The 26,720-nt window shown below is 37.3% G+C and overlaps 1 protein-coding gene across 1 annotated transcript in view; it reads left to right on the top strand.

Annotated features, from left to right (window-relative positions):
* The window catches only part of lrp1bb (low density lipoprotein receptor-related protein 1Bb), a 348,034-nt gene that overhangs the window by 169,716 nt on the left and 151,598 nt on the right, over positions 1-26,720 (top strand). The window contains exons 13-21 of the mRNA XM_087804844.1: positions 4,294-4,513; positions 4,886-5,075; positions 6,320-6,442; positions 6,747-6,890; positions 9,200-9,325; positions 11,043-11,156; positions 18,282-18,362; positions 18,452-18,622; positions 23,449-23,631. Coding sequence (XP_087660970.1) covers positions 4,294-4,513; positions 4,886-5,075; positions 6,320-6,442; positions 6,747-6,890; positions 9,200-9,325; positions 11,043-11,156; positions 18,282-18,362; positions 18,452-18,622; positions 23,449-23,631 — 1,352 coding nt within the window. The remainder of the gene's footprint in view (positions 1-4,293; positions 4,514-4,885; positions 5,076-6,319; positions 6,443-6,746; positions 6,891-9,199; positions 9,326-11,042; positions 11,157-18,281; positions 18,363-18,451; positions 18,623-23,448; positions 23,632-26,720) is intronic.

The following is a 26,720-nucleotide window of genomic DNA, read 5'->3' as shown; positions in this document are numbered from 1 at the left end:
GGACTTTGGATTTCAGACTTTGGCCCTCGTGGGGGATGTGGATTTAATCCGTGACCTCTCTGGCAACAGGTCTTAGAAACACAGCAGTGGTGTGATGTCAGGTGTGAGACGACTCGGCATGAGCCACAGGAGATTTGCTTCCTTAACAAATTTGTTGCCGAAGTGAAGTTCAAGGATTGTTTTGCGGCAACATTTCTTCCAGCAATCTTCACTGATTTATGTTTCTGAAAACCTTCTCTGTTTTGTTTTCCTTCACGTTGTTGGCTAATTTAATTTAATCTCTGTACTCATTAGCCACAATTGAACCAAATGATGGGAGTTCCTGAATGCATCATTTCCTTCTCATTACTTTGTGTAATCGTTTAACGACAGAGGGCCTTTGACATAGACATGATTAATTCCATTAGTTGTGTTGTACTTTCTTGTATTTTGTTGCATGTTTTTGACAGCCTGCGAGACCAATAGAGCATATTACATTTTTTTTTTTTTTTTTAACTTGAAGCCACCAAAGAAGAACTTCCTTTAGTTCTACCCCCCAGTGAAGGCAGTTAGAAAAGCAACCTTTGGCCTTGAAGTCTGTCCACTGAACGCAGCAGTTGTTTGATTTATATCAGCTCAGCTGGAAATGTCTCCTCCAGTGGAATGGATGTATCCCTCTGACAGATAGTCTTAAATGCATCTTGGCGACCTTATTTTCTACTCTGTTTGACACCTCCGGTCTGTGTGGACATGATAAGGACGACCGGTGTTGCCCTAATGCTTTCGTCTGACTCTGTATTTGCTCCGTTTCTTCTTTCATCATGAACTAATGTCACAAAAATGCCAAAAAATCTTCAAAAAGGCGGCAAGCTTTTTAATAAGTTTAGTAATGATTATCAAACTTTAATATTGCTTTTTCGTTGCCCTTTTACACATTCCTTGTGGATTCCAGTGGGTGTGTGGTCGTAAGTTCTCCACGAAGGACTGAAAATAAAATAAAATTGATGCTACACAGAAAATTGTGGGTAACTTTTCCTGAACCAAGAGTCGGCATTTCTTAATGGATGCCATGTATGTTACGAATAGAGTCTAAAACGTATAACCACCAAGGACCGGTTTAAGGTAGCATTATTTGTATGGACCTTTGAACTTGAGCAAAAATAGCAAACATGAAGTGCCTAAAAAATGCATTTGACCATAAGGCTAAATAAACTTTTTTTTCTGCAAAAAGATGGTTTCATAAAACAAACAGCAGTGGCAGGTGAATGTTACTTTGTAGAAAATCCCTTTTTTTTATATTTCTTTATTTCTGTGCCTCCCAGTATCAAATGGCTCAGGGTCGGATACAGAGCCTACGTTCTCTTCTCTTCTCTTTGTCAAACCATAACAAAGTTATCTCAAGACACTTTACAGTTTAAGTAAGACTATATTGGAGAAAAGGACAAACAGATCCCAGTGAATCAACTATGAGTGAATCACAGCGTGACAGTGGGGATGGAAAAACTTCCTTTTAAAAAGGCCAAAAACTTCCCCTCTAGCCATCTAAACCTATAGCAGCAGAACAAAAGGGCTGGTTCAGTCAGAGCCTGAGTCAGTCCTAACTAAAAGGCTTCATCAAAAAGTTTCAAAATTACCCTAAAACAAAACGTTTTAAAGCAGGAAGTCTGTGAGATTTGTTTTAAGCTTTAGTTAAATGATCAAAGAAAACACCTGCTTTCTGTTGGTTGAATTTAAAGACCCATTTTGTTTTTACATTTTTGCATTTAGCAGACGTTTTTACCCAAAACAACTTTTACCAAATGGCACAGTGATGGGAGTAGGCTGCAACGCGCAAGCACAATTATATCCTGAGTTGTCGCCCTTAATTTAATTCCTGTATGTTAATAGTTTCTCTTTATTTACATGGGAAATCAGTATTAATGTAATTATCTATTATTATTTCAAGATTAAGAAACTCCTAAATTTTCCTAAGCTTCTCTGAAAGTATCGCATTCATTTCCCATCACTTTAGCTTTTTTCGCATCACAACAGCAGCGCGAGGAATCCATACGCCTGTCTTGTTGAGCGTGTCTGCATGAGTGTGTGTCTGCACATGTGTGCATGCTGAATAATTCATCAAGTTGTAAAGATGACTCGGAGACAGGGTTCCTCATTCACCCCCACATCCGATTCTCTTTCATCCCCGCCTAAGCCAGACCTCCATCAGTGATGAGGAACATGCGGGGGGGCACGTGACTCAGTCACTAACACTCAAACAGAGCACATCTCGGGAGAATGGTTTACCAGAGAGCAGTTCACGTCAAATCATTGACACAATCACGTTTCAAACATGCGGAGCCTCCGGAGAATGAATTGCGTCTCCTTGTGGAGGAAAACTTTCCGTGGGCATGAATAGGAATCCTCTTATTTTTCTCCTGTGGTAGAAGGATTACCAAGGTAATAATAATAATCACGTTTTGAAATTCAGGGCCACCGAGGAACCGGTTGAGTAGGGGTTGCTGATAGTAGTTTGCATGGGTTAACTCATAGTACTTGGTTTTTTTGCCAAGGTCCAAAAACATACAATGGCTATTATGGACTCTAAATTGTGAGTTTACACATGGTACTAGTACTAAAGGTACTAGTCCCCCCCGTCCCCCCGATAAGGCAGGCAGTAGAAAATGTATAAGTGACTGCCTTCAGGTCCACCACATTTAAGGATACACTTTCCCTGCAGTTTCATGGTCATGCATCACAGATCAACAGGCAATGACCCAGTCAGCAATGAAAAAAAGAAATCAATACACCTAACGCAGGGGAGTGGACCGTCGGGTCCTCAAAGCCCTTAGTGGAGTTTTTTGTTTCAACCGGTCAAGCACTTACAGTTTAACCAATGCGGTTTCAGCTGAAACAAGCAACATCAGACTGACACTTACTTAACTGATTGGACTACCAAGACAACCGGTGGTCAAAAGATGTCATCTTGATTGGTTTCAATACATTTTTTTTTGTGTAAGACTTTACCCACCCTTGACGTAAATATTGCAGTATTTTTATTCACAATATCATATCAATATTAAACAGCACTGTATTGATACATTTTTTTAATCATAGTTATTTTATGGTTTATGTTTTATTTTATCTTAAAATAACCTTTATTTATTTAAAATCTGCAAATAATAACAGTGTAGTTCATTTTTGTGTTTTCTGTAGATTATGGAACAATGAAGTCCGGGCAATGACAGAGGAAGAAATTTGACTATTTTGGTTAAAAACAAATGAAAGAAGTTACGACTTCATCAAGTGTCATGTGATCTGTAAATCTGTGATCCAGAGTCAAGTACCCGACAATACTGCAAATATATCCTTGTTCCTACAGTATTGCAATATGCTGTATTGTTGCCCATGTATCGTGATAAATATTGTATTGCCTGATTCTTGCCAAAACACACCCCTAAAATAAATTAACAATGCAATCAATTGTAATTACTATTTTACTTAATTTCTTAAGTAAGGTCTCTCAGGAGCAGCGTTGATGTCTTTAAGAAAGCGGATTATTCTGGTCTACGACTGTCAAAAAGGTTCTTAAAAGCAATCTTTGTTAGTTCGCATTCTCGCACAGAAGTTTCAACCAAACTTGAACAATCACACGGTTCATTGAGCAGGTATACGGAACCACATACCTTCCCTAACTAGTCCCTGCATAGTGGTGAATAATGGGTGACAACTCTTTGAGGTTTCCAATAGGATGGAATTGTTTGGGTGGAATAGGAGTCTTTCAAGATTCTGTGTGTTATTTCTCTTGTTGAATTCAAGACCACAGTGCTGGATAATGGTTCTCATGTTAAAGATTCAGGAATCCAAGATTGTGTTTAATGACATTAAATCACTAGGAATGGAGGAAAACTAGGCTTCAGACCAAATAATGAAAGCACAACAAACAATTCAGCAATACAAGGGAAATCATGGAGTAGTTTAGCAAAAGAGAAGCTGTCAATCAATCATAAATGCAGTTCGACACATTTCCATTTAACCGTATTCAATCAGTGTTCTACTAGGATTTAGCCTCCCTAGCCTGCTTGCTTTCCCCTCTTTTGTCTGCTTCCCATTGCCTCTCATAGGAATCCGACAAGCTATTTTCAACTTAGTTGGCAGAAAGGCAGGCAACTGGCGAAGAGTGGTTGGTCATATGTCCTCTGGATTGGCATCACAAAAAATACCAGTCGTGTAACTGTAGTCATGGGATGCCTTTTGGTTTCATAGAACGATGACAACAAGTGTTTATTTTCGTAACCCTGTGTTAATAAACCCTGTTTTTTCCTATGTTAAATGTAGCTGGATGTACTGGACGGATTGGGAGGAAGACGAGGTCAACGACAGCATCGGTCGTATCGAGAAAGCCTGGATGGACGGCTCCAACCGCCGCATCTTCGTCACCTCCAACATGCTGTGGCCCAACGGCCTCACGCTCGACCACAGCTCCAGCTCCATGTACTGGTGCGACGCCTACTACGACCACATAGAGAAGATCCACTTGAACGGAACCGGGAGGATGGTGAGCCGGCCAGTTTCTTATTCTTTGAGTCGTACGCAACTCGATGGCATTGAGAGTTCGAAAAGTATCATCTAGTGTTTACTGCCAAGACGTTACTCTCGCAAAGCTGACGCCTCCTGTCAACTGCGGCTTTTCCAGCGAATTAAACTAATGAATTATTTGCGAATGCCGTTCATTCAATGCCAAGACTCTAGTAAACATTATTATAACCAGACAGTGCCGCACGTATAAATTTACACAGAGTAATTGAATCGCATTCATCTTACGCTGTGATCAAAGAGGTTGTAAGCTCATTCACAAACAGCTTGGGTATCGTTTTGTGGCTCAGTGGCTCCCCAAATATTTATTTAATCAGGTTTCTGCTTGTCGCAGGTGGTGTACAGTGGGAAGGAGCTCAACCATCCGTTCGGAATCTCTCATTATCGTAATTTCATTTTTTGGACGGAATACATGAACGCCTCAGTCTTCCAGCTGGATTTGTCATCCGGGGAGGTCACTCTGCTCCGGAGTGAGAGGCCACCTCTTTTCGGCTTGCGTGTCTACGACGCGCAGGGTCAGCAAGGTCGGATTATTATTTTTATCATTCTCAAAGAATTTGGTTAGCCTAATGAATGATGTGTTTAGTTTATCAATTGTGAGTTTTGCAGGTTTGCAGACATGTTTTTCATGACCATATTAGAACTATTTTTCTCAATTCAAGGATGTTCTGCTTCAAAGCAATGGCGCTTTTTATCTTTATTTTTGCAAAAACTGTTTTCTAACGCTTTAAAAAGTGTAGAAGAAAAATAAATTCCCAAAAATAAAGGTCACTTATATGGTAAAAAAAAAAAAAAAAAATCTTGCATGATTTTGAAATCTGTGTGAAATAAATGTGAAAAATCTGGGAATAAAAGTACATTTTCCTAATTAAAAAGAAAAGTTTAAAAGAGTGCCCAAAAACAATGGACTCAATAAATGAAGAAAAAATGCAGCAAAACCAAAGGGAATGTTACCCACATTTTGATCATTTGATTTCCTGGATTCTCAAAATTAAAAAAAAAAATTTTCAATCAAGTAAGTGAAAAAATGCCCCAAAATAAAGAAAGAAAAAATTAAGAAAACAATCTTCAACCCATTTATTTACATCTTTTAAAATTAAAAAAGTATGAGAAGTAAGGAATTAGAACTAAATGTTTCAAAGACTGTTTGGTAAATGACATGACAATAACTGCTAAAAGATTCTGGGTAATCCATGTGCTCAGTCGATACTATAACTGCGATCAGAAATTTAATAGTAAACTTTAATTAATTATTATGATGTTTATCAATTCCATCTTTGCGTATTCATTATTTTAGACCCTTATGTATAACAAACTTAAGTCCAGAGCTCTGTATCTGGCACAACTTTGATTTCAAATATATTTTTCAGATCAGTAAAAAGAGGGTCAACTTTGGTTTAACTTAAAAATGTAGGAGCCAAAATTAACAAAAGTAGGACAAAGCCTTAAAACAGATCGACTATATTCATCGTGTGCAATAGCAAATAGCCGAATAAAGGATTTGCCAAGTCTAATATTTACCACCGTCGTTTTTATTCTGATCTCATCATTGTAACTTCCGTCACCGTTTGATCCATGATCAGTTTATTACTGCACTACCATGATTATTAGATGAGATTTATTGTTATAGGTGACGCAGTTGTTTGCCTATAAAGATATATATGGAGGAGTGAAATGATACACAATTCCGTAGCACCTGCTAAGCTTTGATAAAAAAAACAACTCTCTTGAATAAACAAGACATCTTATGCGTGATCTATTTCTCCAGGTGACAATGCCTGCAGTTTGAATTATGGGGGCTGTGGTACCCTCTGCCTCGCCATCCCAGGAGGCAGAGTGTGTGCCTGCGCTGACAACCAGCTTCTGGAGAAGAACAATGTCACCTGTGCAGGTAGGAGGATATAATGAATCAGACAGAATAAAGGGCTTAAGATCATCTTTTCCCTGCGTAGTATAATCCGGGCTATACCTCAGGGGGGAAAACATCAAATAATAACCTTACCTGTTCTACATTCATTTCTTTTGATGAACGAATAAATGCAGATGAGTACTCGGAGAATACGGAACTTTAAAGTCCCTGTTGATTAGCGCGAGGTCAGGACTCGTTATTAAGAAGTTCTGTTTCATTATCACGCTGTCAATTACGTCTGTTAAGGACATTCCTCACCAAGGCTTTTTTTTTCCCCGCCGTCCAGATGTTTCCAGCAGAGCTGAGGAGCCACAGCGATGTAAAAGCGATGAGTTCCAGTGCCACAATCACCGCTGTATTCGGGCCACATGGAAGTGTGACGGAGACGACGACTGCCTGGACGGCAGCGATGAAGAAAGTCACAGCTGCTGTGAGCGTTTTTTTTTTTTAAATCTACTTGAAGGCCTGCTCTCCCTGGATACTCTGCATCTTTAATTCGACCCCCAGCTCGATGTGTCTCGGGCTCTGGGGTATGATTATGCACCAAACTAAAAAAAAAAGTCCTAGCTTTTTGATGGCTGATTCATTCTCGTAGTCAACCTTTATGTTCTTAAATGTCAAGAAGCAAGGGATGTTGTTTCATCTTCCGCTCTTCTTACTTGAGGAATTTTGGCCAGAAGGAAGATGCCTGTGAATTTCACTGTATTCTCCTTCTTGTTCCTGAATAGTATAAGTAGTAGATATTATTTTATTTGGGTTTCCAATTACATAAATATGAATTCAGATTTGGAGACAAAAAAATTGTCTGGGCCCTGCAATCTCACAGATAGAAAACGAAAATATTTTGGGACTTTAAACCATTCATACAGGGATTCACGATGTAATTGGTTGATGAGGCCTCATGATACATCATCAGCTGTATCATGATACAGTGTCTTTATTTTTAGATTACACTTATTACTAGATGACACTCTTTACTTAATAATCTACCAATTCAGGGAAACCTGGCATCATGTTTACCAATAGTGCCAGTGACGTTTCAAACTGTATCATGATACAGCATCAGCCCACTCATGAAGCGTCATCAAAACATTACTAGGTTCTAGCATATTCACAGACTCAAGAGGCAAAGTATAAACTGTTTTCAATATGGGTAAAAAAAAAATGTGCATATGAGTATACCCTTTAAATTATCTATAATTTAGTTGGCAAAAATGGCTACCACTAAGAAATTATAGTGATGGTAAACAGGTTGTGCCGGCTCAGACACCACATGCTAACTTCTCGATGTTGGATATTTCCTGCTTCCAATAAGATAACCCAGGGAGGTTCGACAACATATCGGCAAAGAAATGCTAAGACAAAGACAAGTGGCATGTAACCATTCTCCTTCTTTTGCCTACATCGGCACATCAAACAGTGTAGTTGCCCTTTTTGACGTTTAACAGATACTGTTTCCATACTGTCTTAATACCTACACTACTTGAGTGTTTTTTTATTTATCTATTGTAAGTAAGTTATTTATATTTGTAGAGCGCTTTTCCAGACCAGGGTCACAAAGCGCCTAAACAATCAAAACAATACCCAATAAAATATAAACTTAAAAAACACAGAGAACAACACTTTGGGGTTTTTCTTATTTGCTGCTACCAGTTTCCTGATGTAATTAGATCTGGCAGTTTCCACCATGTCATTGTATGAAGACATCAGATCCCTGAGGTGGGGGGTGAGGTCTATGCACCTCAAGTTTAGTGGACTTCCAAAGTCTCATTGTAGTTCAAAAGAGAAAACAGTGTTTTGAACTTGACAAAAGACTGGACCAAATCAGTCTGTTTAAAGGTTTATTGAAAGCTTTGCTCTCAGCCGAACAATTAAAATGAAAAAGTGGCAAATTAGCCTTGTCAAGAAAAATTGGAGTTTTGAGAGAAGTAGGTTACAGGAAAAATATAACCAAGTGATCGTTCAGAAACGGGCAAACAGGAATCAGAAAAGCCCTTAGTCGAGATGGGGGGCTGAGGAACCAGGGGTATTATAGCCAAGCATATTGGTAACAGGAGGTAGGAGAGGGCTAGAAAGTCTGGCTTTTAAACTGAAAATCTGGTAAAGTGCACCTGAAGGCTTGTCTGATTTTACCAATGAGAGGCAGCTGTCTGGCCAGGTGAGTAGAGTAGCCTGACTAGGTGGGCGTGGCTAGCAAGTGTATTCGGGCAGAGGTAGCAATGATAGAAAAGGTGTATCCAAAAGTGAAAGCATAATATACTGATTATATACCTGCTTTTCTCGGTTTTTTAAAACTGTCTAAATTAGGACAATTGAAATGTTGCTATGAGAACCAAACACCAGTCCTTCAACAGTTGAAGACAAGTGAAAAAATAAAATGTCTACTTCGGCTACTTTCAAACATTGATAAATTGTAGGCGTGGCTTATTTTGTGTAGCTCTGAAGGATCTGTCAAAATATCTAATTTAGTATTTCACAGCTGTGCTGCAGGTCTATCAATTGTTCTTTTCTAAATCGCTAATGGAGCATCTAATCCTTCGTCAATATACGGATTAACAGAGAAGAATACAGACTGTGCAGAATACGGATTACAAAATCATTTTCTTCTGAATATTTTTTTTTACTGTTTTTTTGGGTTGTTTTTGCAAATGTCAAGAGACAAAAAAGTCTCTCATACATTTCTTTTTCTACTGCAGCTGTTTAAGAATTGCTGACGTTGGTGGAACTTCTTCTTTGCAGACAACCACTCCTGCCCTGCTGATCAGTTCAAATGTAGCAACAACCGCTGCATTCCCAAACGATGGCTGTGTGACGGAACAAATGACTGCGGGAACAACGAGGACGAATCCAACACCACCTGCCTGGGTGAGGATTATCACTATCAGAAAATATTTACTCCGAATATTGTGAACACAAAACAGAATTTGTTGTGGTGTTGACAGTAGTGATGGGTCGATGAGGCCTCATGATAAATTGCACAGTGGCTTTTTCAAACTGTATCGTGATACAGCATCAGACTAGACGTCATTTTCTGATTTATAAACTTTGGCTTTATTGCTAATTCAATGAAACCTGGCATCATTTTCGCCAAGAGTGCAATCTAGTGGCCTTTTAAACTGTTTCACGATACGGATATCAGTTGTTTCATGATACAGTTTCTTCATTTTATAATAAAGTGTGCATATAATATGCAATAATTTAATAGAGAAACATGAATAATAGATAGACTAAAATATACATTGATATATACCATATTATGTATATCATTGTGTTATAGTAAATTAGTACTTTAAATCTGCTCCTAATACAAGGTGAAAGAGGTCGTTATGAAGTACAAAAAGATGGGTAGAAATGATCTTGGTTGTCAAGAAGAGTAACTTAACTATGTTGTTGCCATTTTATTTAATGATTATAAATTAGCTTGTAACATAAACAGATTGAAGAGTGTTATTTTCTGTTTCCCTACGACCTACAGTGGTCTGATGAAAATTCACGAAGCAGTGTCATGTTGTTTAGTGGTCAGTAGGTGGCACCATCAGTTTAAAAATGATGCGATGTTTCATTAGAAAAAATGAAGCTTCATTAGACCATCACTAGTTTTCATAATTAAAAAAAAAAAATTCTAAAAGCAGGGAACATTGTTGGAACATTATAGTCACCGTTCACATTTTTTCTGTCCAAATTCCAAATTAAATCACGTCAAATTAAAAAAAAGACCTATGTCAACAGTTTGGCGAAAAAAAAGAAAAAAGAAAAAAAGACAAAGACACTAAACGTTTTTTGTCAAAAATCAAAATAAAGACAGACAAGTTGTGGTGTAAATACAGTCATCAAATGGTTGGCGGAGTGCTATGTGGCCTCCTCACAGCTAGAAGCGTTCTAATACAGCCTGAGGCAAAAGTGGGGTCTGTTCTTTGGTGAGCTTTATAATTTTCCTTGTGGGGTCTCCAAAACGTTTTCTCTTCATCGCAGGGAGTCTAAAGCTACACAACTGCCTTCATTATATCTCTGAATTGTCTATAAGCGTTCGTTGGTTTGTTTCTAGCAACAAGTCTAGAATTTTAAGCTGGATTTATCACCAGCTGTCACTAAGTTCTTCTCTTTTTCCATTCTTTTTGTACTTTAATGTTATTGATAACTTTCTTCTATTGATTAAAAAAAATGTGGTGGAACGCATGAGGCTTTGAACTAAAATTCATACCTGTTGGAATGTGGAACGTAGGACCCGGGATTGCTCACTATAGCTATGTTTCCATGGCCTTGATTCCGTCATGCCTTTGGCGCTCATGTGGGATTTTATCTTTGCACGATCAATCGATGTGGATTTGCCAGAAGATGATGAATGTTCCCTCGTCACGGGATTGACACGTATAGCATAGCCCACACCAGCAAGACATCACCGGTGCGCCCGCAGCGGAGCGTGTTGCTGTCAAGAAACAACACATTCCCCCCACTGCTCTTGAGTGTTAACAGAAATAGAATCTACATATGTCACGATCATTAGAGCTGTAAAACACTCGTGCAGGTGTGACTGAATGGTGTGTGTTTGCTTTTTTTTTTGTGTGTGTGTTCGCTCTCTCAGCACGGCCCTGCCAGACGGATCAGTTCTCGTGCCAGAATGGGCGATGCATACCCAAAGCTTGGCTGTGTGACCGTGAGGACGACTGCGGGGACAAGTCGGACGAAATATCCTGCAGTGAGTCTTTTTTCTTGATTTTTTTATTTTTTTTTTTAATCAAGGACATTTAGGATAATCTTGTTTCAACATGTTCAATTTGTTGAACGTGTTTTTACTGCCCAATAAATAATTGTGATCTGAATTAACTGTGCTCCAAAGCTCACTTTTTCTTCCAGCCTCTTAACCGGCATAATGTGACTATATAATTCACCCAAACGACTGTTCCAGAATCGTGACAGCACCTTTTTAGAGAGGTTTTTCTATTTTAAAAATGATGGAAGAACCGATAATGTCCTGAAAACGCACCTGAACATAATGAATCATGTTAAGTGGTAGTTCGATAGTTAAGGATATTGAAGGTTTTTCTTAAGTGTGGGTAAAGAAGTCTCTCATTGGTTCCCAAAACGATTCGATTAGATCTTGAAAAGTTCAATCCGACACCAAAAATAGTACTGTTGACCCTCATTAACCTATTCTAAGCAGCAGCAGGGAACTCTGACCTCTGACAGATGAGCCAGAAACAAACATCAATAGAGCCTGAAGAACCAAGAAACCAATTAAACATTAACTTCAGAAAACTGGAGATCACTTATACTTATGCCAAAATATAAAAACACATGCAGGCATGCATCGACATTTTTTATTCTTTGAAATAACCTTTTAAACTTTATTTTGGTATCTTTTATTAACGACTTTGTCTTCTCTTTTTATAATATTTGTAGTTTTCCTGCCTTGTAAAAGGTCAACACCACTGTATTTTTCGCTGCCATTTAAATCCCCCGCTTTAATCACTTGCCATAGAAGCTGTTGGTTATTTAGAATATTTTCTTCTGTTTTTGGATTTTTAGGCAAAGTGTTTGACCGTTTTAATGTAGCAGCTTGAGCTCCAAATCTCCGTAGAAAGCACATTTAAAGACATCCAAATACCTCCACGCTGCTTGTCTGTAACATCCCTCTTGTTGTAATAAACTTCGAAAAGAGGAATTGTTCAAAAACTTAAAGAAGTCTATTTTAAGCTTGTTTGTAGCAGAAGTTTAAACAATAGAATGCTTCATAAACAGGGAAGTATTCTGGGTAAATAAGGCCCAACTCGCACGATATTTATGTTTGTAACATGTTAGCCCTTTAGCTTCTGAGATAATGAGCTCAAAATCTACTTGATAAAGTTCTTCCGGAACAATTCTTCTTGTCAAGGTGTGACGACAATAGGGAAATTACAGATAAGCAGCATCAAGATATTGGCAGTTAGTCCTTTTGGACTGTGATTTTGAGCATTTAACGCAAAATAAAAATTGGACGCTCTGTAATTTAGGAATTATCATTAACACTTAGCATGGCTTTACTGACCCTCTACATGACCCTCTTAGTCTGCATAAAATCTGCTCAAAAGATACACATGGTCAATCATGGTTAAAAAGGTATTTAATGTACTTTGTTACACTAAAAGAAGCAGAATATCCAGGTCTTGTACAAGGTCCTAATGGCTCACCCTAGTGAATAAAGATATAAAGACTTTACCGCATTTGTAATATTAGATAAATGCACATGGGATGAAATATATTTTCAGACCTTGACTCTCTAATGGATAAATGTGTGTTATGTACTTTATCAGTAAACAATAATACGAGGTTGAACCTGATGAAAATGGAATAGCTTTTATAAACATAATAAATATGTTCTTTGACCTCTTAATGGCATATTTATGTCATCTAGCGGTGACACATTTATAAACTGATATTTAAGTCCATGCAGCCCACGTAAGACAACTTCTGTCTGTAGATTTATCCATTTTTTTTCCGCCCCCGCCAATTGTTCACTTGCTTTACGTTTCTTCCGTTTTCATGTAGTGGCTTTTCCACTATTTAAACTACACATTAAAAATAGAATATCTGTTCTTTTCTATCCATGCATGTGACTCGCCGTGAACACCTGGAGCAAACCACCAGTTGAGAATCTGTTTTGAAGATGTATTTATACAGTAATATAATGACTTAATTACACAATTCAAATCGGGAGGAACGTACGAAAACCGCTGGTACTAAAATGCACAATGTGATTTAATGAATAGATTTAAATAATAAGCATTTTACACACAGTTCTTCGATTTCTTGTGAAGCGACCGCCTCGCTGTGCATTTGCTAACAAGCCAACATTAACATGGAAATGAGATAGTAAGGAATTACGAACGGGATAAATTCTACCTGCAAAGAATGCAGATTAAGCATTCACACCAATGATTTGGATGTCAGCTTTTACAAAACAATGTCGTGTGTAATTAAAAAGGATGTATAGCTTGGAGAAGCCGCACAAAAGGCAAGTTTAGCTAAATAGATTAGAGTATATTTTAAGTCCAACATGAATTATAAGTTGTGTACTTCAGAGTGTTTTCTTTGGATCTATGGAAATGTGATTACTGTTCCTCAAGTAAACAATAATTAGGCTGATGATTCATTAGATGCTAGATCAACGACGTCTTAATATTTATGCATAGTCAGTGATATCATTTACATTTGTATTTGTCGGCTTCAGCCGTTGAGGCTCAACAATAAAGATATATTGTGAGATATTTGTGTAATATTTTTTTATTGTATGTATTTTTTTTGGATGATAAAAACTATTTAAAAAAGAGAATACTTAGGCGGGGAAATACAAAATAACCTCAATTAATTGTTTTATTATTCTGGGTATGATTACTTATCTTAACTTTAAATTATTCAAACATGACCAAGTAAAAAAGCACACTGTCAAAATCAAAAATGCTCCCCTTTTTGTAGTTTTTAAATCATTTTTTGTGGTTAAGATTGCAAAAAAAGTGTTTTTCAACTTTTTTTTAAGTTAGTAAGTAAGTAATTTATATTTATAGAGCGCTTTTCCAGACCAGGGTCACAAACCGCCCTAAACAATCAAAAACAAAACTCAATAAAATATATACTTAAAAAGTTAAGATCAAAGTTTTTATCGACTATTTAAATGGATCTAGTTAAGTGAGGGAAACAGATGAGGATAAACTGATTCGATGCAAACTTATCTGCTAGAGATAATTAATTTAAAAAAAAAAACTTTTTGAACATGATTTAAGTCGGGGCTTTTCAACTAAGAGGTTCTTTCAGCAGTTTTTCTGTCTCACATTTTGTTTTGAGTTAGATTTATAGTTTGTGTGGGTTTAATGTGAATTTGGGTCAAATGTGTCTAATTTTGATTGTTGAATTTTTTTTTTTCGTTTTCTTTCTTCCAAAAAGTATATTTCATTTTATTTAATTTCCAGAAAAATAAAATGTTTCTAGTGGGCGGGGCTTGATATCATTTTCAATGAAAATAGAGTTTTGTACAAACAGACACATACTGACTAGTACAATAGAGGTCCAAGATCAATCTAAGACACTTAAATCAGCCTGCAGTTGATTCAAGATTCTGACCCGCTCTAGTAGAAGAACTCACATTTCTCCAATCCTTAAAATTCTTCACTGGTTTCCAGTTTCTTTCAGGATCAACTTTAAAATTCTGGTTCTTACTTTCAGATCTATTCATGTTTAGACTCCTCCTTACATCACTGATCTGATCCAGCCTTACACCCCAGCTCGGGCTCTGAGGTCTGTGGATCAGAATCTACTGATGGTTCCTCGCACACAGTTCAGGACCAGAGGAGAGAAATCCTTCCAGACTGTTGCTCCTAAGTTTTGGAACGATCTTCCTCTCTCTTTGGGCTTGATGGATCTACTGACTCCTTCAAGAAACATCTTAAGACATTCTTATTTGTTCAGGCTTTTCCTTTATATTCTGGAACTCCTGTGTTGTTCTCAGTTTTATCTTGATCTTTAAAGTATATACTTTATTGAATATTGTTTTGTTTGTTTAAGCGCTTTGTGACCCTGGTCTAGAAAAGCGCAATAAAAATACAAATTTCTTACTTACTTACATTAGTTGCCCTTTAACCCTTGTGTTATCTCAGGGTCAAGATGACCAGAAAGGCTTTAAAACAAACATGTATGTGGTATCCCTTTTGTTGCTTCCGGAACCACTGCGTATGTATTTATTGAAGCCAGAAGAAATAAAAGGGATACCACATACACATTTGTTCCCTGGCCTTTGGGTCACCTTGACCCTGTGACAAAACATAGTTTGGAGTCCTTAGTTCTGTACGCACTTCAGGGATGGAGAATATACTGTATATCCGATTAAAAGTTTTGAATAATTTCTTTAGAATATAACTTTTGCAATCCTCTGCTTTAGTCACCAAAGATGGCCTTAAGAAGTGAATCACCGCGTTGTGCTCTTTGCACCGCGGACGAGACGTTCGCTCTCCGAAAAGAAAGAGAAGCCGCTCTGTGGCGGCGGCGTCTCCTTGGTATTACACAATCTGTCACTCCGAGTTTGTGAGCGCGGCGTTCTATGGATTAATCCACGAAAAGAAGCGAGGAGCATGTAAATAAGAGGAAAAAAAAAAACACATGTTGACCCAAGGATATCAAAGCCCTTTGAAGAGTTGTCCCATTTAAATTCAGGGTGTGTTTGTTTGCGATGTTTTATGCAAAGGTAAATGTTCGACTGGATTACGAACGCACGTTCAAAGCAACCGGAGCTTTAAGGTTCTCCCATTAAATCACTATTTATATTAAATCAGCTTTTTTTTTTTTCTTTTTTTTTTTGATTGATGTTTGCAGAGCTCCTCACTCCGGTGTCGCTCCTCAGCCCGTCTTTGTGCGTCCTAAGCTGCCTCGATGCTCAGTCACAAACATCCAGGGTGTAAGCAGTAATTAAAGTTCATGCTCGGCTTCATTCAATCATAATCAAGCTGTGCAGCAAAACATATTCCCCGGCAGACTGATGTCTGAGCTTCCTCAGGCGTCGCTGCTCTGCAGGCAGACCACTGTGAAGCCCTCGCCCGCTCGCTTTAGCTTCCTCTGGAGCCACCGTGGGTTTCCGAACACCTGAAGCTCAGCCGCCCGAGAGATTGACGCTAATTTGGATTTGTGTACTTTTTAAGTGATGGTCAGGCGCTGCCTCATACAGTGCAGTACAGTACCGGGAGCAAACATGTTGTGTGGGTTTACTCCGGGCACTCCAGTTTCCTCCCACAGTCTAAAAACATACAGATATTGATTGGGAAAATATCCGTAGATATGAGTGTGAGTGCAAATGGTTGTGTGTCTTTGTGTGCCTCGTGTCCTGTCCAGGGTTACCCCTACCTCTCGCCCAATGAAACTGGGATAGGCCGCAACCCCCATAAAGGATTAAGCTGCATAGAAAATGACTGAATATCTGTTGTGTTCATTATTTTTATGTTTTACTTTGAAAAACAAAAGGATTTTCTCAAAAAGTCATCGTATCCTGTGACATGTCAAGATACTTGTTTGGTCTTTTACTTTTTTGGTCAAGTTTACCAAGAAATAAAGCAGTAAAAAAAAAGATATAAACTCACAAGCCCCTCCTGACCCAGCGATATCCTTGAAAATAACATTAAAACCGGTCTCCGGTGCAAAAAAGGTCTGGAACCACTGGCCTTGTATTTTAATTCTCTGTCAATTTCAATGTATTTGTTGTTTTTGTATTTATATTATATTATTTTTAATATTTGAATCAATCCCCTGCTTTGATAATTATGCTATACATTGAATTGATCCTGTCAAAAAGCCAAATAATTCATAATAAAATTAATATTTCACGGCTTAATGAATGAAAACGGCAATATTGTATATCCAGAATAATATTTTTATCAAATTTCTCATTTGTGTTGCCACTTTTTTGTGGGCCTTTTAACTTCAAGTGATAAACAGAAGTATTTTTTTTTGAAGATAACTGAATTTAGCTAAAATACCTGCCGTTACCAAGGGATTTTCAATAATCTAAATACAGATGTACTGTTTATACATCTGCTTTCAAATCTTGTTCTATTATTTATCATTTTTCCTTTGTGGATTATATTGTCAAATGTTGGCAGTTACGCACTCAGTTGCTGAATAAACAATGAATTCCTGTGATGACTGAGGACGAGAGGATACAGTTGACTCCTTTTAAAGCGGATGTTTAGACATATTTTTTTCCTTTCAGTTTCACAAATGCAACCAAAAGAAAGTGAAGCAATCACAAGATTTGACAAACAGTCCGTATCCCCTAAAATCACGACTATAATGCAAGTGTAGTGAAATAACCTGCACAGTATTGTGAGTTGAATGTATCGTACCAAATCGTATTTAGATTTGTCTATCGTTACAGCCATAGCAAATACCATGCCATTTAGTTTTAAATACTTTATTGTCAGTTAAACATACTTGCATGGATTTTAAAGCCTGCCAGCTTAATTTTTCGGCCGATCGCATCAGATTCCGATAAGTGACATGGAAGCTGCTAACGGCTAAAAGAAAGTAAATACGTTTTAACTTGCATAATGTTAAAGCTACATAGCTTTCGTTTAGTTTAAAACATTCCTTGTAATGAGACAAAGAACACAAGCCTATTCAGCCGACTCAAGTGCCCTATGTAGATGTAGATTGGCTCACCTACATGTGTCCCATAATGCATTGCAACAGTTGCATCAAGATTCAAAGTTTGAATTTAAAAGACGGATACTGTCACAAGTTGTCATTTCTCTGTAATTCTTCAGTTAGTTAACATAACAGTAGTTTCCAACCAAATATTTGTTGTGTTTCTAAAAAATACCTTGTGTCAAAACACTTGTTTTTGGTCATGTTTGTTCAATAAAATGGGACCGTAAACTTGTGAACATAAGTAAAGCACAAACTCTTAATAGGAACATCTTGTTGCTGAGAAACCAGCTTTTTATTTTGTTTTACATGTTATTACATTTTTATTTTTGCTGTTTTTATTTGAAGGTCGAAAATAATGCAGACTGCAAAAACAGGTTCTTCACATTTGTTAAGATTAAAAAACTTGAAAAAAGTGTATTTCCTTGAACCAGTTAAGCCCATTTTTTTTTTTATTTTAACACTTCGTTCTTACATTTCTTAATTCATTTGTGATTTAAAAATATTAATTATTGAACTTGATTTGTTTTCTATTCTACAGAACTAGTTGATCATGGTTGACCAGCAGGTTTTAAAAAAAATCACATTTCTGAAGCCAAGCAGTGTAGGATTATTTCGACACATTTTGCACAAACACATATCCTGTTGTTTTGCGTTTCAGCTTTTCCCACTTGTGAGCCGCTCACACAGTTCCGTTGCTCCAGCGGGCGATGCATCAGCGAGAAGTGGCACTGTGACTCAGGTGAGAAAAAAAAGGGGGGGGGGGGAAAGAAAGCTAAGTGCTGTTGAAAAGAAAATATGTTCAATGGTATTGTTTGTCTACGCTTATAGACGATGACTGTGGAGATGGAAGTGATGAAGTGGGCTGCATTCAGGCGTGCACCGCTGGCCAGTTCAAGTGCGCCAGCGGCCGCTGCATCCCCGAACACTGGGTGTGCGACGGTAATAATGACTGTGGAGATTTCAGCGACGAAAACGCCACCTGCCGAGGAGTCTCTGCAGGTGAGTAGAAATGCTGCTACTGAAAGCGATTTTTGTTAGATTTAACTGGAGCTGCACAATTTATCGGATTTTAGTTGTTAAAGCTTCCACGATTTAACTGCCGTGATCGATTAAGAAAAACTGGTTTTCTGCACAGTAGTTGGAAAACCACTAGGGATATTCAATAGCAATGTAAGTAAGTAAGTCAGTAAATTATATTTATATTGCGGGGTTAAAAAGCGCTTAAACAATCAAAACAATATTCAATAAAGTATATACTTTAAAGGTCAAGATAACACTGAGAGCAAAACAGGATATCAATATTCAAATGTTTACCTTTGAAAAAACTTTTTATATTTTAATTCAAAGTTATTTTATAGTTTATATTTTAATAGTGTGTGTATAAAAGACTATCATTCGATGTTTTATTTTACAATCAACACTCAAATATTCACAATGTTTATTTTTTTGGGTGCCGCAATTAAACCTCCGGCCACTAGTTGGCAACCTTTGTTTTTTTCCTCCGTGCCAAAGTAACCGATGAAATGGAAGCAATGAGTGGAAAATAAATAAAACACCAGAGTCCAGCAGCTTTTAAAGCTGATTGTTGGACTTATTTTGGCTTTAAAACAAAATTTAAAGCAAAAAAAGTAAACACTGACAGATACTGGATATTACATGTTGCTCCAGGTTGTTTAAGAATGTTAATGCACTTTATTGTTATTATTGTGTTTACATTTTCTGTGAACATTTTGAGAAGCACTTTCCTACTAGCACTTTTGATTAGTGAAAGTATTTGCTAATGTATTTGTTGTAAAAGCCAGAAAAGGTGTTGTTTCTATAAAATATACAATATATCGACATTGCTACAGTATTGCAATGTATCATATTGTTACACATGTATGTATGATACGTATTGTGTCGCCAGATTCTTGTGAATAGACAGCCCCAGTAAGAACTGACAATTATTTTGTATTTATTTCTATTAGTCGTGTAAAGTCTCTATATATGACTATATGGCCTTTGATTTAGAGCTTTTTTCTTTCACTTTTTTTGCCCTACAAAAACACACTTGAAAAAAAAAAATGGTTGTATGAATATAGAAAAAAAAAAGTTACCAAGAATACAATATCATTTTTTGGCTTCTTTATCTTAGCTTGATGGCCTCTCACAAAAGACATTTGTACAAAATGTGGGCCCCTAGGGAATGTAATTGCCCGCCACTCAAGTAGCATAAAAGGAATCAATTCATGAATCCAAAAATAATACCATAATTGGCACTAAAATGTTCTTTCAAGTCTTTAAAATATGAACACACGATAAGTAGTATTTTATTCTAGTTTAATAAGAAAAGTTGGCAAAATGTATTTATTTATTTGTACGAGGCACGGTATACTTAAATCAGCTCGCTTTTCCAGTAGACTAAAAGAGTGACGCTTTAATTCATGTTAAATTTACATTTGGATGAAATTGTCCCTAAACCTTTGTTATAAATGTATTTTTTGTTCATTTTAATTGATTATTATCGTATTAAACGAGTATTAAAATGTCTTAAATGGAACTTGCATTACCAAAATCAAACCTGAAAGCAAACAATGACGAAAGGAGGAATGAACCAGAGATTCCAGTAAAGTTGGTCTTTGCATTCATACCTTTTGATAGCATATATCGGTCATTATATCATTATAGACGTGATTTTTTTTTTGCATTATGATTTATTGTAATTTAATTACAAAAATGCATTTTTTTTTTCCTTGAAACTCTTCACTTATTGGATGGATGGATGGATGGATGGATGGATGGATGGATGGATGGATGGATGGATGGATGGATGGATGGATGGATGGATGGATGGATGGATGGATGGATGGATGGATGGATGGATGGATGGATGGATGGATGGATGGATGGATGGATGGATGGATGGATGGATGGATGGATGGATGGATGGATAAACTTTATTGATTTCTTTTAGATAGATTGATGGTTGATTCATCAAAGAAGAACGAAGTGCAATAAAAATAAAGTCCAAGATGACACAAATCTAAAGATAAAGAACATATTGCTATAAAAATATAGATGTTTTTCCTTAAAATCATGCACAATCTGAATTAATAATCTTGTTCCTAATAATGGTGACAGTAATTGTGAAGCCATGTTTTAAAACCTTTGTGGATCTAGGGCCAAGTTATTGGATTAAAGTTATAAGTGATGCAAGAATTGCTTCACAATTACTCATAATAAATCCTTTGTGTTTTTAAAACTTTACTAACCAAAGCACCGACACACGAGCCCACACACTATCTTGTAGCGAAACATATTTTCTATCCCTCATTTAAATGAGTATCTTAATAAATGTCGGCAGGAATGGATATCGGCGAAGCATCAATGCAACACCAGGGGTTAATTCATAGGGAATGTTTCTTGTGAATATAATTATAATTTGAAACATTCTGCAGTATCGAGCAGCGATAACAAGCTTGACGAATCTGCATCAATCCAATACCTTTGTGCCCCCCCACATATGTGTGACTAATCCCATGAAGGCAACATTTTTTTTTCTGAAAGAGCTTAGATATCGGGGGCTTAATCGCTTCATCTAATTACATCAGAAATGGTCATGAGAGCACCAAGGAAGCGCCAGGCTCGCCTTCTTGTCACTTGCATTTGGAGACCATTCATCAAACCTGTGCGTGGAGCCGACCACAAACCCGTCTACTCCCCTGCGTCTTCCTTTGCTTTCTCTTTAGCCATGAGCGAAATGATTGAATCAGGAAGTGATTCCTGCCTTGAGAGATGAGGGATAAACTGACCATCAAAAACAAGACATCATCTGTTCATGGCACCTGTTTTTACAAATAAAGATAACCTTCTTTTTTTTTTCGGGTTTATATATAAATACACACTTACGTATATACATGCGACCCTCGTAAAGTTGAAGAATTATCATTAAGAAATCCAAAAGCAAAATAGTATTTATTTTTGTTGTTTCTTTCAACATAAAACAACCTTAGGCATTTTTGATTTGTGAGTATTTATTTTTCCTCAAATGATGGTAAAGAAAGTTTAAAAAATGTTCAGAAAAAACGTGACTTATGTTTTTTTTTTAATATATTTTTTAAAGCCTTGTTATAAAATATCGTGGCATGTTAATTTAATTTAGGTTTAGTTGGCTTGAGGGTCCCTAAAAAGGTTACATGACGACATTTATTCACATGACCCTGTTTTAGAGTAAGGGTCAAAAGATAAGGAGAAAAAAAAATGTGTATAAATAAAGATAAATGAAGTCAAAAGTATGATGTAGAAATGATTCTGATTGTTGACTAATATTTTGTGTTTATTTGTATTATTATAGAACTTTTTGTGAGTATTTATTTATTCTCAATTGATGCCAAAGTAATTTAAATAAATGTTTAGAAAAATCATGACTAATATTAAATTTGTATAAACCTGCCTTATAATGCTTTATTATAAACTATCATGACAAAATAAATGATTGTTTAGGTTTTTTTAGTTCTTTTAATTGTTGACGGCCCCTTACAACAGTCGCATAATAACGTGGCCCCTGAGGATAGTTATTTATCTGGCCAAGTAGAAGAACTCACATTTCTCCGATCCTTAAAACTCTTCACTGGCTTCCAGTTTCTTTCGGGATCAACTTTAAAATTCTGGTTCTTACTTTCGGAGCTATCCATGGTCAGGCTCCTCCTTACATCACTGATCTGATCCAGCCTTACACCCCAGCTCGGGCTCTGAGGTCTGTGGATCAGAATCTACTTATGGTTCCACGCACACGGCTCAGGACCAGAGGAGAGAAATCTTTTCAGGCTGTTGCTCCTAAGCTTTGGAACAATCTTCCTCTCTCTTTGCGCTTGATGGATCTACTGACTCCTTTAAGAAACATCTTAAGACGTTTCTATTTGTTCAGGCTTTTCCTTGATTTTCTGGAACTCCTGTGTTGTTCTCAGTATTATCTTGATCTTTAAAGTATATACTTTTTTGAGTATTGTTTTGGTTGTTTAAGCGCTTTGTGACCCTGGTCTGGAAAAGCGCTATATAAATAAATATTACTTACTTACTAACTTACTTACTTGCTTTAAAGTAAGGGTCAAAATATACATGGAGAAATAAATGACTTGAATAGAAGCGTAAAAAGGTTGAAACTTGCATTTAATAACCAATTAACCAAAAATTAGACCTATTTGGATTATCGTCCGTGCAATTGGTAAAAATAGTTCTGATCAAGTAAATCATGTTTATTTAACATGTATAAAATATGGTATGAATATAATTGAAATTGGACCTCAATTTTCATGGGGGTTTTCTTTCCTCCTTAGCTCCCTCTTAAAATTAGTAAAAGAAGCTGAAATTTAAAAAAAAACATTTCCTACTTATTGTATTTCAATCTTAATTGGGGGTCTTTATTGATCCTTTTCTCTTGAGCTGATCAAGTTGCCCATCCCCCTAAAACCTTCTATAGAAGAGTAAAATTTCAAGAGATTTTAAAAATATAGTGTGTGTTTACAACATAATATAACGATCCCGCTGTGTCTGGTTTCCCACAATAATTTACTACCGCAACAAGACTGAAGTGAATGAAGCCCTTAAATCAGTTGTATGTATATTAGAGAGTGAAGGCTCGATGCTTCAAGTGAAATATGGCCCCTCTTTAAACATCACTGACCTATAATTACCGCCAAAGACCCTGATTGCACGTATAAATGTTTGCACAATAAAACATGTGGCGTGATGTAGGACCTCGCGGTCACTGTGTCTTCGGCGCCGACGGTGGCGGCGCCGAAAGCCTCGGCAGTTCAATCAATGCTCCGACGGCTTTTTCGTTCCAGTGCTGCCATCTGTGATTGAATGCGGGGCCGAGGAGTTCCACTGTGTCACAGATGGGACCTGCATCCCAGAGCTCTGGAGATGTGACGGAGACGGCGACTGCGAGGACAGCAGCGACGAGAAGGATTGCAAAGGGCCCAAAAGGATGTGCGATCCAAAAGCCAAGTTCGCCTGCAAAGACACAGGTATTGACGGCGTTAAGGCAGTAAAACAAGTTTATTTATAGACGTGACTTGATATCTGACATATGCTTATTTATTTTTTACATTTTTTTCGGCATAAAAATATATCTCCGAGACATCTCACATTCATACCTTTCCTAGATTTCTATCACATTGACGTCGACTTGCTAGACATGTATCTGCCTTTGAGTGTAAATTCTGCGACAGCTGCCGAGCTGCTCTGGTTATTGTTTATGTGTGTGTATTGACTGTAAAGCACCATCTGAAATAGCTTTGGTAAAGGTGCTCTATAAATACAGTTTTATCACCTCTGTCATGTACCAGTGAAGGTTATGATATGTTGTGTTTTCGACGTTTGTTTGTTCTTTAAAAACGTCATCATTTATAAAGTTGCAGATGGATTTTTGATAGTTTTGACTACAAGTAGGCTGGCTTAGTTCTGTAGTTCAATAGCATGTGTTTTTAATTTATCATTCACTTGTATGGCCTCTCACCGCTAACCATAGCACCACTTGTTACAGTTTCTGACTTTAATGGTGATAACCAGACCGAAGAGCAACACAGATATAGTTCGCCTTGTTTCAGTTTGGTTGTCATTTTCCCCAGATATTTTTTTGGCTAAAATACAAACATTCAAAATGATTTAAAACTAAAGTCATGACCGTACTCGCAAAACTCTCATTTTGTGTAGGCTAACCCAATTCAGCAAAGATACTCAAGATTGTAACTAAAAAACGTATATTAGAATGAGGAAAAAAGGTTCTAAGCTAGTGTAAAGAAGGCGACGGAACATACATTTCACGACTCTTTATCAGAACACAAAATGGAGAATTTTGAGAGGGGTAGACCAAGGGTAGACCAGCCTGGTTTTAATAATGGAATAAGTGAGCTTCTTAGCTTCCTCTATCGGAAGTATAATCCTTTTTTTTTTGACGTTACAAAGGTCCAAAAAGTCCTTGAAACTTGTTCTATGTATGAGGTAATTGACGTGAAGTCCAGATCAAAGCTAACAGTGGTTTTTGCAGCAGGAGCAAGTCCATTATTAAAGGATTTGTTATTGTAAAGGGATGGTCTAATGCTGTGAATCAATTAGTAGAACCTCAAATTTCCATTTAGTTCTGTAAAACAAAAGTTTTTATTGTAGTCATCCAGGACTTGATATGTTTAATACAGGATTATATTACCTGAGTACTTTTATTTGGTTACAATGATAAATACAATCATTTGTCATTGGCATAACGGTGAAAATCTACAGTGTTTCTAATGAAATTGTCTAGCATATAGATGTTAAAAAGGATTGTCCCAAGGACGGAACCTTGTGGGACACCATAGCAAACTGTTGAGTAGAAGTGATTTTCATGTAAGTAATAGTTATTTGTAAAGCACCTTTCTAGACCAGGGTCACAAAGCACTTTGAAAATCAAAAGCAATACAAAGATTGTTTGCCTGGTGCAGTCCGTCTAAGAGACTAAAGTTCCAGTTCCAGTTGTACCTACTTGATTTTGTAGTCCCTGTAAAAGGTGGTCAACTGTGTCAAAAGCAGCATCGCGGTCCAGAAGAACACTTACTGAAACACGGCCCTGATCAGAGGCCATTAGCGGGTCATGTACCAGTGCGGCGTCTGTGCTGTGCTGTTGCCTAAAACCAGAACCAACCTGAAATGTCCCAAATTGACTGTTATTATGGAGATAATCGCACAGCTGACTAGCTGCAACTTTCTCCAGATTTATGCTGCGCTACTTTGTTTTGGTTGGATATTGATGTGTAAAACTTGCTGTATAATTATCTTCCAATTAGCTCCCTAGTTATTTCCCACAAAAGGCTTCAGTCCTCAATATTTAGAGCTTAACTATTCAGCGCCACAAGAAAACATGTTCTCGTTCGACCAATTACAACAAACCGTTTTTAAAAAGCCTGTGTACCCAAACACAGCATTTCTTTTCTTTCAGCCTCTGAATGGAGAAGGTCAAGCGCCGATTCAGTTACTTTCTTGTCTTCAGCCGTGCGGCGTCCCGCACATCCCTTGACAGAATCATCAAGAATGGAGGCATTGCTGTGTAGTGAATGGTTGGTTAGACCACACAATTATTATCCACTTTAATTCCACTGTGTCACACCCCTGCTCGCTGGAGCGGCTCGTCCTGTCCTCAGAAGAACACAGTTTTTCCAATGAAACGTTCAGTCCCGGCGGGTCAATGGGGGGGGCCTTGAACTTTGAGCTTTGTATACTTTCTGGTTCAGAGACATGAAAGTAATTGTACACTTTTAAAATGTCTCAAGGTTTTTGCTCGATACTAATGATGGGTTGATGATACAGCATCAGCTGAGTTTAGTTTCTGGATGTTAAATTTAGCATTAACGCTTGTTTTATCTCAGGGTCAAGATGACCCGAAGGCCCAAAAACAAATGTGTTTGTGGTATTCCTTGTTTTATTTCAGGGTAAAGGTGACCTGGAGATCTGATAACAAATGTGTTTGAGGTATCCCTTGTGTTGTCTCAGACAACACAAGGGATACCACAAACACATTTGATAACAGAAGGGTCAAGCAATACAGTGTCTTTTATTTTTAAATGCCTCTAGATGGTAACCTGTACTTTAAAATATTTGTCTCTGATCTACTAATTCAATGAAACTTGGCATCACTTCCACTGAGAGTGCCATCTAGTGGCCTTTAAAGCTGCATCAACTGCCTCATCAAACCATCTCTGTTAGATACAAATACTGTTTAATTATACTCTCCTACGTAACCACAAAACTAATGGGGCATGGCCTTAAAGTAAATGCAAACTCCTTAAAAGCATATAGAACTAAAACTATAAAGATTTCAACCTGTACACATCAGCTTCTACAATGTATTCCCTGGTTGGAATTAATGTTCCATTGAAAAATCCCAATTTTCGTTATACCTCAATTTGGACATGGCAACTAAAAGAAGCAAGGGCAAGGAAGTGATTTGGCGGAGTATTTCAGTCGGAGATTATATACATTTGACCTCTTCTCTACTCCGCCACTTCTTCATGGTGTCATTAGCCACCATGGGATCGAGATGCCATCATCGGTTTTCATCCGCCCGACACCTCCGAGGCCAAAT

Source organism: Callionymus lyra, chromosome 12, assembly GCF_982586985.1.
Source record: "Callionymus lyra chromosome 12, fCalLyr1.hap1.1, whole genome shotgun sequence".
Taxonomy (NCBI): domain Eukaryota; kingdom Metazoa; phylum Chordata; class Actinopteri; order Syngnathiformes; family Callionymidae; genus Callionymus; species Callionymus lyra.
This window is presented reverse-complemented; position numbering and strand designations above follow the sequence as displayed.